At 36.1% G+C, this 17,117-nt stretch overlaps 1 protein-coding gene across 1 annotated transcript in view; it reads left to right on the forward strand.

Moving 5' to 3' along the window:
* Positions 1 to 17,117, forward strand: part of CSMD1 (CUB and Sushi multiple domains 1) — a 1,189,318-nt gene that overhangs the window by 1,146,842 nt on the left and 25,359 nt on the right. The window contains exons 55-61 of the mRNA XM_054196719.1: positions 1,708 to 1,896; positions 4,753 to 4,926; positions 8,506 to 8,688; positions 12,265 to 12,441; positions 13,415 to 13,594; positions 14,938 to 15,111; positions 16,078 to 16,251. Coding sequence (XP_054052694.1) covers positions 1,708 to 1,896; positions 4,753 to 4,926; positions 8,506 to 8,688; positions 12,265 to 12,441; positions 13,415 to 13,594; positions 14,938 to 15,111; positions 16,078 to 16,251 — 1,251 coding nt within the window. The remainder of the gene's footprint in view (positions 1 to 1,707; positions 1,897 to 4,752; positions 4,927 to 8,505; positions 8,689 to 12,264; positions 12,442 to 13,414; positions 13,595 to 14,937; positions 15,112 to 16,077; positions 16,252 to 17,117) is intronic.

The following is a 17,117-nucleotide window of genomic DNA, read 5'->3' on the forward strand; positions in this document are numbered from 1 at the left end:
GTAAAATGTAACTTCTCTGGTGAATTATTTCATAGGATTCACCATAAAGCAGAATGGGAGTAGTTTCAATTAGGAGACTCTGTAGCTTTACTACTCCTCAAGACAAAAAAAAACCAGGTCTCTTCCATTAACTGTGTCCCTTCATTGGTCTAGATAATGCCGTACTAATGCTTTATGTACATCATTGTAACACCTAATGTTTTTAAAATGTAGTTTGCTTTTCTGTGCAATTTTATCTTCAGTGTTTTCAGTAACAATCAGTAGATGACAAATAGGTTTGCTTCATGCCAAAGTGTTCTCCCCTTACCCCCAAATATTACTTCTCAAATAATTTCTTTGAAGAAAAAATTTGGATTCATACGGGATATTCTTTAGACCTAGGTATATGCTTGCCTAGAATCCATTGAAAGATTGAAATAATGAATATTTAATACTTCTCAGATTGTGCCTTTAAAAGAGAAATAAAAATGATTTTAACTGTTTTTCACCCAAAATTAAATTTTAGGATGTTAATATTTCTTTAAAATCCTGATACTTTTTAGCTGATTGAATAAAATATTCTTTCAATGAATGAAAATTTGCAAAAGCTGACTTGTTCCAGTGTATTAGCTAATCAGTAAATTTAAATTATATGTATGATAAACCTTAACCTTTTGAAAAAATACATGATTCAGGAGTAAAGAATAGTGAATTATGGACTCCATATTTCTTACCTCTAAAATTATAATGCTATCTGATGTTCTTCTACACTGAACTTTTCATGACAATTAATTTGAACTTGATGATATACTTGAAAAGTAGATTCCTGTAATTGTTTAGCTGTAATTTATAATACTAATAATATTCTAAGTCTTTCTTTGTTTATACCATTATGTTTAGAGTGAAGACAGGACAGGGGTTGAGGCAGCATTTATAACTTTTCAGACAGCTTTCAGATGAATAGACAACAAAGTTGGGCGTTTGCAATGGAGACGTCAGTGTCTCATCATAACCTTCTCCAAGAAACCATCATGTTCTCTGCAGGGTATAAAACAAAGGATTGGGGAGGGCAGATATACATTATAGAAAAACTAAACAGTTACGACAAATCTCATATTTTTTTAGGTTTTGAACTGCTATCTGAAAAATAACGTCATGCTTTTTGGTGTTTGACTTCACTCCCACTCCACTATCAAATATTTGATTTTTCACCATCTTCCTTTTTCTGTTCTACACATTAATAGCAGAAAATGTTCATGTTAGTGTTGGAAGCAATTTTTCTCATTTTTAAATTAAAAAAGAAGGAAATTAAAAAGTAATTTTTTAAAGTGTTATTTAAACTATGTATTTGTTCAATTTTAATTTAGTTTCCTTCACATAAAAAAATACATAAAAAAACCAAACTAAGCCTACCAAGAAAACGATATAAAATTCCTCCAATTTCTCTTTTATCTTTGAACCACTTTGAACCACATTATCTTTGAACCACATCCAAGTGTATTGCAAGAACTATAGTAAAATCATAGTATTACCTTCAAAGCAGAAAGGTCTAGAGACTTACTTAGGAGTCAACATATCTGATATTTAAGTCAAATAAAAAATGCAAAGAATATCAAATGGACCAGAGTCATAAGCTGCTAGTGAAGTTACAAAAAAAGCACTGTTACACATTATTAATGACATGACATTGCTATTACGCATCAGTGATAAACACTATTTGTCTTACAGTGGTGAACTGTTCTGATCCTGGCTTTGTGGAAAATGCAATTCGGCATGGACAGCAGAATTATCCTGAAAGCTTCAAATACGGAACAAGTGTGGCATACCATTGCAAGAAGGGCTTTTATCTGTTGGGCTCATCTGCTTTGACCTGTAAAGCTAATGGCTTATGGGATAGATCACTACCAAAGTGTTTGGGTAAGTATTCATTCAGTTGGATTTACATGAAAGAGTGGTGCATGATTTTTAGTCATGATAGACCAAAAAAAGTGTAGTCCCGTAGTGAGGAACAAAACTGGACTTTAGGATCAATGTATTGCAAATTATACAGCTCAGTAAGAAAACAATAAGACAAGATGTCATGCAACTTGTCATTATTAAAAATGGGTTTAGGGGGAACTGTGGAGCTATTATTTCAAATGCCAGAAAGTTAAGATTCATTTCCCTTTCTGATGTATTGTTAAGATATCTGAAAACAGATAGGGAAATCTAAAATCATTATTTATATATTATCATTTAGATTGATAGTCTATCTCAGAATTATTTTTTTTCAGAGATATTGAAGTGTGTACGTGAGAATGAATCTATGAAATCTATAGGAAAATTTTGCTCAAGAGGGTCTTTTCATAACATCACTTCGTACTTCCTCCATAACTTTTTTCCTCGGGGGGCGGAAATCTTCTGGTGTTTCCTGTAATCAATTCAGTGAGCTTCAAATCTCTAGAAAACAACAGTTTGGGTGACTTTCATTTTCCATTGGGATGTTTTTCTTCTCTGATCACTATTAATGTTCTGACCTTAGATTTCTGAATTACAATGCAATTATAGGAAATAATAAATGTCAATAAGAGCTGTAGTCTGAAAACTGGGTTTATTCACATTTCAATAATAAAATAATTTAGCAGAATACAACTTTTAAAATACAAAATAGCTGCATGAAATGGTTCATGGGAAGAATATTTTACTGATGCAAGCACGTGCCTCCCTTTCTCGTTCTTAGAAAAAACATTATGAAAGTCTGTGGCCCAGTTTTGTGCATGATCCCTTCCTACTTCCAGGACTGGTGTTTCAGTGTGAAGGGACACTCCTTATGCAAGGGACAGAAGAGGACGGGGAATCTAAATCACGTAGAATAGCTACCCATCTTTCCACATCAAGTATTTTTGAAGTTTGATAGCATTTACATGGCTTTCTGGTTTTAGGCAGAGCTCGAGGAAAGTCGTAGGTGTGCACTCCCTCAGAATAGGAAGTCCTGACCTTGCTCTGGGGACTATTGATTGAGGCCGTGAGAACTTTCAAATTATCCTGGGAGGTCCCTACATTCCTCACTCACCTACTGTATTAGTTGCTACCGATTTGCTGCTGGTGGACTGAAACACTGTCTGAATCCTAAATATCACCAGGACAAATTTAACATTCTTTCCCCTAAGAAAAACTCAGTGAAATGAATAGGGCTCTTTCTGTGAGAAAGATCTGTTTTATCTATTCACAGATGAAGTCCCTCACAGTCTTTTCAAGTACTGTGAGAGAGATTTAATTTTCAAAGGTTATCAGTCATAATCCCTTTTTTTTTCAAGCGTAAGGATGTTTTTGGTGATAGGGCAAAGTGCTTGGAGAGGCAGGTGAGATAAATGTTTGCACTCAAAGTGGACAGAATGTTTACCATGAAAAATTCTAGTTCAAGAATAAAAAAATAGAAATACAGTGCTCTTTTATATGCAAGGCAATACCTATGACTGCCATTGCTTAAAAATGGATCCTTCTTTTCTTCATAAACTGGTAAAATTTCAAACCACTCACTACAAATCATTATACGGCCACATTAAGGTGACCTGCCTATGATTTTCTTCCAAAAACTCTGATCACCCACTGCAGCTCCTTCCAGAATTGTGGCAGGACTAACATTTGCATGGTACTGAAGCAAGCTCGTTAAGGTTACCGATCTGGCTGAAAACTAAACGCTGATTTTTTTCTTTGGGAGTATTGGTCAACCAGATCAGTGTTCTGATTTGGTTTACCATATGCTACGTGAATGCTTAAGCCAGCCCAAGGAAAGCAAGAGAAACACACAGCAGGGAGAGTGGTGGTCAGGACCATGCCTCTTGGCAGAATTCCATTGTGTAGTCAGTTTGACATTATCATGGGACCCAGCAAAACACAAATAATTTTGATGTCTGTCAGGCGTAATAGTCGTTAGAATAACAGTCTCTTTTTTTTCTAAAAAATTATTTGACCTGTAGATCATTCATTCAAGTAACTCATAAAGCTGCTCAAGTTCAGTTGCTCCTCTTAAGTGTTGCCTGTTTAAGTTGTGTGACTGTTTACTAAAGTTATATGAAATTTATTTTCTTTGTTTTTTCTTTCTCTATTGGATGACCTAAGTTTTACACAAAATACATTCAGAATTTAATTTCAAGTTCACCGTAAGATGACTTATGTTTCCTCATATAACAGATCTGAACTACTTGTTTGCAAGTTATTCTGTGCCAAAATTGTTCATCTGAATTTTTTTCTCAAACAAGATTAATTTAAGCATAAATACGATTCATAATTTACGAAAATGATTAGCAATCCATTTTCCTCTTGTTCACTTTAGTGCAGCACATTGCTATAATAGTGCTACAGGTGAAGCTTTTTTATTTCTTTATACTGTCTAAACTGTTTCTAGTTATTGTATAGATATGATAAGGCTACTTACCATTATCATATCTGTAATATATAAGCACATTGCAACGTTAACCTTATTTGCTTTCTTCTTTTCCAACCTTAATGGAAATAATGTGTATTATCTGTAGGGAATGACAGTGAACAGAAATGAAAGAGAATAGAGAGCTCAGTATATTTTTCAGGGAAAGGCTTAACTGAATGAGTTAGTGTTACATGTAGTTTTATGTTTAATCTTACAAATGACCCGTAAATCATTTATAGCAACCACAAAACTGAAGATATGAAGGAGTTTATGTTGTGTGGAACCAGCATCATACGTAAAAGTTATAGTAAGTTTTTTCTGTGCTATGAAAACAACTTCTAATATTGTGCTCTTTCCTCTGTTAGTAATTTCTTGTGGACATCCTGGGGTACCTGCCAATGCAGTTCTTTCAGGAGAAAAATTTACATACGGCTCCATAATTCGCTATTCTTGCACAGCGGGTCGAAGGCTCATAGGAAATTCTACTAGGGAGTGCCAAGAAGATAGTCACTGGAGTGGAACTCTCCCTCACTGTTCAGGTATTCTATCAACCGTCATCTGAATGTCACCTTGTGTCGCATGAATAAGGCTATTCTCAAGCAATTTTTAACTATGGTCAGATATTTGGGTTGGGGTTTTTCCCAAGTATATTTTAATTTCACCAATAGCCGCTCAGCTGAGTTGTAGCATTTATTGAAATATTCTCATATGTCATCTCATCCTCTTTGTCATCACTTCATAAGCTTACTCCTTAGCTAGGTGCTATGGTAGTATACTGCAGTATATAGAAGCTGCAAAACACTATTTAAAACCTGGTAGAGTTCTGCTTAAAAAGGATGCGCGTATTAAATTTGGTTTTTATGAACACTGTTTTGTGTAAACAAAGGTCGTCACATAGGAAATATTGATTAGAAAACACCACAGCAAAGGTATGAGATGGTAAACTTCATACATTATGTTCCTCTTTTCACTTACAGAAATGTTCTTTATTAATGCCGTAATGTACAAATACCATAAACCTCTGCAGTGTTCTTGGTGCTGTCAGGAAGTACAGAAACAGTTTATTCTCCCCTAGACTAACTGCAAATTTAGAAGCAGCAATAAAACATTACACAGTTTTGTTGCGTCAAGAGCTCAGATGAGGATTGTCTACTACGGACATCCACAGTGTATTAATAAATTTTGTAAGGTAAACAAGTCTACATAGTTCAGTATATAAGAAAACAAATACCTGACAGGTTTAAGAAGAAAATTTCTCAATGAGAAGATTGTTCTATAATTCCACATTATAGAATCTTCTTATAACTTCCCACAAGCTCTTGGACATGGCCACTTTTGAGCTGATGTGGTTCAATGTAGTTCAGTTCAGATATGACCTAATTTAATAGGTGTAAGGTATTTAAATTCTGTACTTTGAAAAAGCTCTAAATAAGAGTTTATTGAAAATGGTCCATTCATAAGATGATTCTGCAAGGATCCTGAGCAGAATTTGAAACACTGAGGAAAGGAAGTGAATTTAAATCACTAATGGTTCTTTTATGTGCTGCTCAAGGAGGAAAGACTTTACTTAAGAGTCTTCTCACACTGCTAGATCTCACTGCCGTCGTGGTCTCTATACCAAGACCTGAAAGAAATCTCTGCAGGACAATCAAATGTATAGTTTCCAGATGGAATTGGCCTTTTCTTGCTTATCTTAAGTCCACATCTATGTCACTTTCACTTTTTTATCCAGTAAAAAATGACAGATCTGAGATTGCAGCAAGACTTTAAAATTTTTAAGGTCAGAGCCCTCTACTGCTGTTACCCAACATTTCCCACCATAAGGGAAATTCTCATGCTGGTGGAAAGAAATTTTAATTTGATAATTGAGACTTCTTAGACATCAGTCGTGAATATGATAGTATTCTTACAGACTCATAGATTTTTATAACATTAAAGGCAACTGTAGTCACCTCCTATGATGGGGAGAGTATGTCTAGTGTAACTAAAACATTGTCAGTGATGCAGAATTTAATTTTCTACTTTTGAACATCATGTGACACCATCTTGAGAGCATTTTCCTTAGGAAAATGATAAATCTATCTCTGTTAACTCAATCAAAAAAACAGACAAAAACACCCAAACAGAGAAAAACCCCTTAAAAAGGTGTCTCATTCCTTGAAGGCATTTAAAATTATGAAAATAACCACACTTTCCATTTTAAGTATTCAGGAGATTACTCCATTAAAAAACCAATATGAGTAATTTGCATTCATAATGTCAGTGAAAGAATGATTGTGCCCAGGACAACTGAGACAGCTAATTGGTTTTATACTTAAAGAGATATGAAATACAATCCCAATATAACATTTGAAACCTGTAGTCTGTTTCTGCATGGGGTTTATTTCTTTGTTATATATTAATATATGTTTGAATTCATGATGGTATAAATATGATCTCAGTGTTTGTTGTCACCTGGTAGCTGCTACAGTGATGGACACTTGTATTTTATGAGCTAAGTGATATTTGAGATTTTTGTTTAAGACAACTCACTCATTTTTCTGTAATGGGTTTGTAGTCATCTACACTGATAAATAAAAAGGGGTCTAGACCTTCGTAATACTATAACAGCCTTTGTCTATACCCTTTGACTATAAACTTTCATAGCTCCAGTTTAAACCTTCTCCAATGGTTTTCACCCGTCCCAACCAGCACTCCATCAAACAATGCACAAATGCTTTACAAGTCAGTGTGCGCTGGACATCATTCTCAACAACCACTTTGGATGCAGCCACCCTCCTTCAGAGAGTGATTTTAATGGTATAGATGTGGACAGAATATACCAGCTGGCTGGCTTTGAGACACTCACACTGTTTACAAGCATGCACTTAGACAAGGAAATCTAGGTCCAAATGCTGTAGGGCAGGATGGCAAGGACAATCTATTCTAGGAGAAGCTAGTACTTAGCAAAGTGGACACAAACGAAGCCTACAAGTTAGGCTTGAATTCAGGAACTGTGTCTTTTATGAGGAAGCATGATTGTACCCAAAGTGTGTGTCTCAAACTTGCTATACTGAAACCCTTATGCCACACACACAATCATACTTTCTGACTTTAGAAAATTTTCATTTCTAAAAGAAAAGTTTGAGTTTTCTCAACACTTCGCTATTGTTATTCCTTTGTTCAAGATTTTGTCCTTTATCTGAGAGGTGTGCCTATGATGAAAAACCTATGTAAGAAGATACAGACTTCAACCTATGGAATTATTTATGCATATTTTAAAAAAATACACAAATCATAGTTTTAATAGAAATTCAGTCTAGACGTATAACCTAAAAATGGAGCACAAAGGATAGTGTTACTATGAACCACAATTTTGACGCAGAGGGATTTAGGAGAGATACAGTTCTATGTCATAATTTATTATAAATTGTTGATACTGAGACCATACTTCTTTGACCATCCTTGAGCATTTCCTGTAGCAGCCACATTATCTGATAAGGCGGTTGACTGGTTCATCAGACCTATGGGGACGTATTTGAGAGGTCTGTTCTGCAGCACATTCATTCCCTTCTAAAATTCTAACCAATACTTGCATTTGAATTTCAAGTATAAGGAAAATTATGAGGTGTCCTTTCCATTCTTGACAGGCACAGAGGACCAGGGACCATTTAGTGTTTTCTGTGGATATCTGTATTTCAAACGTATTGCTTCAGAATCTTGAACATGGTTCCCTTCACTCTTGCTGTTATCTAATTTTCGTTATTACAAGTTATTGCTGGCAGAGAAACTGAACAATAAAATAAAATGTGTGGAAACCTTTTTTTATGTGGAAAAGACGACAAATTTGTTAAAGTGACAAAAATATGACAGGGATGCTTTCAGTGTTCAGGATTATCTTTTATTTATATCAAATTCTATGTTTAGGTCTGTATATAGGTCTGAGATGAGAAGTAGGCTAAAAAGATATGTTATTTTCTTCTTTGGCTTTGGTTTCACGCCCTTGCACTGGAAGAAAAGTGATTAATTATAACAGAAACAGTGCAGTTAGTAGTACTATTCGCAAGAGAGTATCTTCACTACTCCTACATTTGCATGTAACGTCGCTGCCAGTAATTCTGCTTTGCTGTGTTTTACAGGAAATAATCCCGGCTATTGCGATGATCCAGGAGTACCGGCTCATGGGTCTAGACTAGGGGATGAGTTCAAAACAAAAAGCCTGCTACGTTTCTCATGTGAAATGGGTTATCAGCTGAGAGGATCTGCAGAGCGAACATGCCTGCTTAATGGTTCCTGGTCAGGTATACAGCCTGTGTGTGAAGGTAGGTATTGATACCATCAGCATTTATGACACCATTGAATGACATTTACTAATGACATTTTATTCTTTAATTACAAGAAATTCTATGACAGAAATATTTTTTTAATATATTTTATATTGCTCTGCAGAAATTTTATACAAAAAAAGTTTCAAAGCAGTTAGTGTTTTGCTTGAAAACCTAAATGCAAACTGTTAAATTTTGGAGTATATATTTATAAGAAGATTGGGATAAAATAATTCTAGTTAAACAAATATTAAGCCTGAAAATATAGAATAAATACCTAAGTTAAATGTAAAAGTAAACAAATGCTTCTGATTGAAAATATGAAAATGGAGTGATAAATCTGTCATCCATCTCCTAACAATATGATATCTTCATCTTCTCTTTCTACGTAATGTCTATGGATCAAGGATGGAACAGATGATAAAATAACGTTGTACTCTTAACTAAGTATAAATTAATGTTTATTTCTCCACTTAAGTTAGACTAATTTTTTATGAGATATACTATTTTTACGTTGGCTCTTCCAGAAGAAATGCAATGGAGAATATTTCTGAAAGTCACATTTTAGAATAAGAATATAATATAGATAATATATATAAGAATATAATGAAGTTTTACACTTGTTATGTACTGTCAGAATTGGAAAGCAGCAATGGAAGACTTCAGATTTAGTTTTAAAATGACTTCTTGTTTTCCAAGAATGTTTGAAAAGGTGCTGTATCTGATTCGTTGTATCTGTTGTCTGCTATACTAAATGATAAAATGGAAGATAGGACAAAATATTTTTAACAAATTTGTTATATTTTTTCCACCTAGGGATTTTATCACAGTATCCTCATCTAACAGCTGTTCTTTTGCAGTATTCTTCAGCACAGACTAATCTTCTGTCGGTGTAGATATCACCGTGACTGTATGAAAATGGTAGGGGGCACAGGATCTGTATCTTCAGCAGGAAATTGGAGTTTTGCCATGTCCTTTCTTCTTCCCCTGCATGAAGACATTAAGTATCATAGGACAGCAGCACAATTAGCGGAGTTTGAAATGCCACTGTTTTTTCTTTATCTTTTTGCTTCCACCTTCTGTTTTCAGAAAAAAAACAAACCCACAAACAAAGCAAAAAGCCCTTTTGTTCCACTTTTCCATTCTTCTTCAATTGTTTCCTGTTTAGTATAAACACAGATGAGATTAGGAGGAGAGTACCTTTTCACCCCTACAAGTTCAGGTTCCAACCTAAGGAATTTTTCTCTTCAGTGTTTGAAACCTTAATACATAAAAAGTGAATAAGACTTCAGTAAAATAAAGGCATTTAGGTATTATTCCAAATATCAGTAATACTCAGAGTAATTTTTAACTGAAAAAATTTATTTTGATGAATCCTGTAATCTATAACTATTAGATTATAACTATTATGCTGGGGGCCATCCAGCTGGGGGTCATTGTGGGCAACAAGTTGAACATAATCACCAACGTGCAAAGAAGGTTAATGGTATCCCAGGCTGCCTTAGGAGGGAAGTGATCTTTCCCCTCTACTCAGCACTGGTGAGGCAGCATCTGGAGCACTAGATCCAGTTCTGGGCTCATCAGTACTGGAGAGACATGGACTTACTGGATATTGTCCAGCAAAGGGCCATTAAGATGATGAAGGGGCTAAAGCATCTCTCCTCTGAGGAAAGGCTGAAAGAGCTGGGACTGTCCAGCCTAGGGAAGAGAAGGCTCAGAGGGAATCTTACCAACATATATAAATATCTGAAGGCAGAGTACACAGAAGATGGAGCTGGGCTCTTTTCAGTACTGAGTGACAGTACAAGAGGCAATGGGCACAAATTGAAAAGACAGGACATCTGTCTAAACATCAGGAAACACTTTTTTACAGTGAGGCTGACTGAGCACTGGCACAGGTTGCCCAGAGAGGTGGCGGGATCTCCATCCTTGGAGACAGTCAAAAGTTATCTGGATGTGGTCCTGGGCAACTGACTCTCAGTGGCCCTGCTTGACCAGGTTACCTCCAGAGGTCCCTTCCAATTTCAGTAGTTCTGTGATTCTTTGATTCTGTGATTCACATATCTAGGAAGATGTGATACATTGAATTATGCAGTTTAAGTAAAATAAATATTTTAAGTGCTGTAAGGATTATTTTATAGACAACTACGGTCAAATTAATTATCGTTTTGTCAAATATTAAGCTTCTGCAGACTTGTCTTCACATGAATTCCATAAATACATTTAGCCTTACTGAATACATCCAAGCTTTCCTTGTGCAGCTCAGGTAGAGGAGCCTGAAGTGAAGGAATGAAGTTAATCCTGGGAAAGAGGGGAGGAAAGGTGTTCTTTTAATGTTTGTCTTTTTGTCCCTGTCCAAATCTATTTTAATTGGTACTGAATTAAAGGAATTGTCCCCAGATTGAGTCTGTTTTGGCCACAATGGTAATTAGTAAGTGATTCCTCTGTCTTTATCTCAACCCATGAGCTTTGTCATCCTTTCTGCTGAGAAGGGGGCAGTGAGTGAGCAGCTGGGTGGGCATTTTGCTGTTAGCCGAGGCTAATCCACCACAATATTCCAAGCCATTAAGTTTAATCACACTAACGTTTAATCATATCATTGTATTCAACTGAATCATTTCACTTCTTAAGAGACCACACTCATTTGTGCTGTAGGAAGAGCAGAAAGAGTTGCTAGCTCTGGAAAGCTGTGCAAGAGACAGTTGAAGTATGTCCTCCCAGTCTTACAAACCACTTCATGCTCCATGGAAGACTGAAGGAAAGAGTTTGACTTAAGTGCACATTTCTCCATAACTATTGAATTAACCCTGTTAATCTCGTAACCTCATGATAATTTTATTTTATTCCTATGAAGAGAAGTAATCTCTCTCCAACAGTGGAATGTGTTTGCCAGTGTCCTGTCTGCCGGGACGGTCAAATAAAGACGCTTTAGAGGAAAGTTGTTAGAAAAATTCAAAACAAACAAAGAAGTCCTTCTCACGATCGGCTGGTCAGTTGGAAAAAAAACAACACTAAACCCTCCCAAAAACCCAACATGTGATCAGAGTAAACCACTGTCAAATCTCCGATGTATGAAGCTGAAACATAATCATTGCCTTAATGTATAGCTACAGATGCCAAAAAACATATGCAGGCCAATATGTAATGTCTGTTCTTTTCTTGATTCAAAAAAGAAATGGACAAAAATTGGCTATTTATGCCTTTTACAATTGAAAGAAGAGATACTGAAAAACAGAAAGAGAATAGAAAAATATGGTCAAAGGCAAAACAGAAGCATAGGTCTGTCAGAAAGTCCTGCATGAGCTTTCTTCTCTCCAGTGACCGTATTGGGTGGAGTGGAGCAAGCAGTGCAAGCTAACTGAAACAGCAATTGAAAAAACAAAACAAATGCAAGTAAAGTGATCATATTAACAAAGAGAAATAAGTTATTAACTCACGAATATACCTATTAAACATTTTCTTAGCAAAATGTGTTATAGCTTTTTTAAAAGATGGGCTATTGACCTTTTTTTTTTTTTTTCAGTTAGTCACCTATCATGGAAATACTGATTTTTCTTAACCTTTTCTTCACAGCTGTATCTTGTGGGAATCCTGGCACCCCAGCCAATGGTATGATAATATACACTGATGGAATATTATTCTCCAGCTCAGTCATTTATGCCTGCTGGGAAGGTTACAAAACTTCAGGGCTGACTACTAGACATTGTACTGCTAATGGGACATGGACTGGCACTGCCCCAGACTGCACAGGTAAGAAATAATCTTTCTTCCTCTAAAGCTTTAAAGTAGTAAGCCATAGAGCCTTGCTACTGAAAATGATTGTTTTGTTAGATAAATTAACACGTTTTTTCACAATTCATCTGTATTGTAATACTTGAATATTTTATGTATCTAAAGGTACATGCCCTTTTAATACATGCTAAATGTTACCAGAAGTATCTTTTTAAGGTGGATACACAGGGAACTTTTCTGTGTTTTTTAACCTCATGAATGTCAACATTGAAAATATAACATTATTCCGAAGAACAGGTGTTCCTCTAGAGTTTCCTTTACCTTTTTTTTTTTGTGTGTTTTTTTTTTTTTAATGTGGCTTACTTACAGAAGATGAAGTTCTTGTAGTTCTAAATCAGATTTTACCTAATTGAATACATTACTGTGCCAGTTTTTATTGTGAGCCAAGTGAGTTAGATCTGCCCTATAACCATTCTGCTGAGGACCAAGTATCAAGGAGCAGTGAGACTGGGCTACTCCATCAGGGAAAGCGAGTGAGGAGCAGAGGAATGCTACAGGGCCAGCAGGGCCAGTAGCCTCACTGACAAGGCCAGACCCACAGTACATCAGTACAATGACACACAAAAGAAAAAAGAGGAATTCCATAACTGCTGGAATTGCATTTCACCATCAAAATTAGGCATAATGTGACAAAGATCGCAGTATGAAGGAAGGAAAAGTCTTGTCAAAACTACCACTAACATAACAATCTACAGTAGCAGTAGAGCATACCAGCTTAAGCTAGTGTGTTTGAGGAACACAATACTTGGCCCACGCTATTGCAATGCCTCAAAAATACAACTTTTTAGCTAAAAATTAAAGATTACTTTTTTGATTTTTTGTGAAATATATTGATTGATTTTTTCCTTGTTTTGGATACTAAAAAAAAGTCAATATTTCATTACATGTTTATTGAAAAAAAATAAATCCCTTTTTTTTTTTCCCTTACTAGTGATCAGCTGTGGAGATCCAGGTGCATTAGCAAATGGCATTCAGTTTGGAAATGATTTTACTTTTAATAAGACAGTCAGCTATCAGTGCAATCCAGGATACTTGATGGAGCCTGCCAGTTCATCTACCATGCGTTGTGTAAAAGACAGCACTTGGAACCAGAGTAAACCAACTTGCAAAGGTGTGCATTTGAACTTAAGTAGTTTACAAATACTGTTTTGATACTGTATGTGAAATTCACTAATCAGTGTCTTTATTTATAAAAAAATGTCAAAACCTTCTCTGGGACAACTGACATGCAAATGCAACTAAAACATTTAGATAAGTATTTGTGTAAAATTTGTATTTATTTTGTACATATGCTATGGTGTAATATCTGTCCGAATAGTGACATGAATGACTACAGTAGAACCAAATCACTCTGCAAAGAAGATTATCAGAGTGCTCAGTTTAAAATGCTTGAAATGAAGTACCCTTTTTTCCTTTTTGGGCCCTTTTATCTTGGATTAGATGGCCAAAATTCTGTAAAGGGATCCTGCAAACCGAACTTTCCATAAAAGATTACCCTGTTGCAGTGGTTATGATGCAGTGTAGTCATCATAAATAGCCAAAAAGATGCTTCACGAATAGCTAATTACAAGTGCTAACGTAAAGGTCATAGTGGGGATGAGGCTGAAAGGCAAATAAGGTGGCCTTGGTGAAAATTGTTAGCACCACTACAGCAGCTCAGGGAGTAAATGTAACAGCCTAGGGCACCTTCTGCTTATAAAAGGCCTAGACTGCCAATTCATCTAGCACCACTTTAAAGTGATGTCTAAGTCTAGTCTACTGATTAAATTTTGGCAAATGTAGTCAACTGACTGCATTTTCTGTTGTAAAAGTCACCGACTGAGTGATTTTACAGTTGTGCTCTTTGTTGAACAAAATCATGTGTAAGTGTAAATTTGGTCATTCCAGATTTCATTGTTTTGGGCATTCTTTCAGAAGTTGGAAAACATCAGAATATTTTTCAAGCCACTAATTACCGATAAAGTCAATGTCCATTGTGTGCTGAAAGCCTTAGAAAATGAGCAGGTGAATGAACAAAGTCTTATTAAAAGCTTTAAATAGTGCTGAAAAATTAATTTAAAATAAAATGTCAATATTTAGAATCATAGAATCGTAGAAACATATTTATTTAAATAAATCATGTTTATATAAAACTTTTACCTAGCTCAGTAGCCTATTGCCAACACTGATCAGTAAAGAATATGTAGGGAAGAGATTCAGAACTAGGTAAGCTGTATACTCTTCTTGCTTCCAGCAACTCAAAGGTCAGGGACTTCCTAAACCTATAGGTGGTATTTTTGTATTTAAATTGGTTTTCTGTCTATTACAGGCTGCTCTATCAACACATAAATGCTTTGTTGGAACTGAACAACATGAAATTTTTTTTTAGTTTCAAAAGCATGAGTAAATATTATGTCGCATTCTGCTAAACCCTATAAACTCTTGAAATTCTTAACTTTTCTTTTTATGACACAGCTATTACTTGTGGCCCCCCTCCAACAGTACTCTATGGGAAAGTGGAAGGATCTGATTATCGCTGGGGTGCCAGTGTGAGTTACAGCTGTGCAGAAGGCTATCAGCTATCTAACACAGCTATTCTCTCCTGTGAGGGTCGAGGAATTTGGCGGGGAGACATCCCACAGTGTTTGCGTAAGTTTTCAGGGTACAGTTGTGTTGGGCTTCAATGAAGGTACAATTGGTTGTCTCAGGCTACAATCAGTTGTCTTGGGCTACTGTCAGTTTCTCACAGTTTAAAAAGGACTCAGCAAGATAGGTAGATATGGACTACCGCAGGATTCTCCCTCCTTCTTCCAAAAAACATACCTCATTATGAATTTGAGTGGTTGTGCCCATGTAAGGTCATGGTCTTCTTCCTTTCCCCAAAAGTCACCTCCATCTCTTATTACCTAATTGGACCCATCACCATTTGCCTTACTGAAAATCTTTTTGAATGTTCTGAATTTGACTTGTAGTGAGCGTGATTAAAATTTTACCTTACACTTTTCTTTTTTCTTCCCTATTTCAATTTCCATTATTGGGTGAAAACAAAGATCCTAACCCTCAAGCTCATAGTCTTGCTCTCCCTTTTTTTCTCCCTTTTTTTCTTTCCTGAAGGCAAGTACATACCTTCGAATCTTGTTTGTATTTGTTTTTCTCCTTCTTCTAAATCTGTCAACTCATCTCTTTCAGTACTTGAAATCTTGTCAGGACTATGACAAACATTTTTCCTTTTACTTAATTAGGTCAAAAATGTTCAGCCTACTCATCTGAGGGTGACTGATGTAAAAACTGGATACATTTTAAAGCATTACAATATAGCGTTGTCTACTTTGAGATTACTTTGTCATCCAAATCTAATCAGCATTTAAGTGTCTCAATTAAAAGGTCGATTTTTCCAGGTTAAGTTTTATGCTTATAATAACTATAACAGTGACAATTCATTTTAAATTGCTGTCAAGAATTTATCTGAGCTACAGTCCTACACAGATAAATGAACATAGCATTTGCACTCATATTCAGTATACCTGACTCGCACATAAAAAAATGTAGAATACTTCAGTCGAAGCATGTGCAGTTTTTAGTAACTTTTTTTTTCTTTCCTTTTTTATGTACTAGCTGTGTTTTGTGGTGATCCTGGTACTCCAGCAGAAGGACGCCTCAATGGAAAAAGTTTCACCTACAGATCTGAAGTTAGCTTTCAGTGCAGACCCCCTTTTATTCTGATAGGCTCTTCAAGAAGATTCTGCCAAGCTGATGGTACTTGGAGTGGAATTCAGCCAACATGCATTGGTAATAACTACTACTATTTAGGCTGTTTCTACTGAGAATATTCTTGATAAACTATTACACTACAGTAAATAGTGGCAAGCAGGTTGAGGGAGGTGATTCTGCCCCTCTACTCCGCTCTCGTGAGACCCCACCTGCAGTCCTGCATCCAGCTCTGGGGGACCCCAACGTAAGAAGGACATGGACCTGTGGGAGCAAGTCCAGAGGAGGGCCACGAGGATGATCAGAGGACTGGAGCACCTCTCCTACGAAGACAGGTTGAGAGAGTTGGGGCTGCTCAGCCTTGAGAAGAGAAGGCTCCAGGGAGACCTTGTTGCGGCCTTTCAGTATTTAACAAGGACCCACAGGAAAGATGAGGAGGTCTCTCTATCAGACAGTGTAGTGTAGGACAAGGGGTAATGTTTTGAAACTGAAAGAGGGTAGATTTAGATTAGATATTACGAAGAGACACTGGAACAGGTTGCCCAGAAAAGTGGGTGCTCCATCCCTGGAAGTGTTCAAGGCCTGCTCTAGTGGAAGGTGTCCCTGGCCATGGCAGGGAGGTTGGAGCTAGATGGTCTTTAAGGTCCCTTCCAGCTCTAACCATTCTATGATTCTATGAAATCTAGCAATTAGTTTTCCAAATATAGAAAACCTCTCTGTAATATAAAAAGAACTAGATAAATAGGGTTATATTTTGAGTGTAAAAATTTTAGGATAAACACAATCACATATGAAGTCATTTGTAAATTTACATGATTGCTCGTCTGCTGGAAATGCAGAATGTCAACAACTGTAAGTGCATAAATTTGTTCCATCTATTTTTAGAATCTTTTAGATACACAGAAGACTTTGGCAGATTAAGGACCAGATTCTGTCACTGGAGAGTT

This window comes from Rissa tridactyla, chromosome 3, assembly GCF_028500815.1.
Source record: "Rissa tridactyla isolate bRisTri1 chromosome 3, bRisTri1.patW.cur.20221130, whole genome shotgun sequence".
In the NCBI taxonomy this organism is placed as follows: domain Eukaryota; kingdom Metazoa; phylum Chordata; class Aves; order Charadriiformes; family Laridae; genus Rissa; species Rissa tridactyla.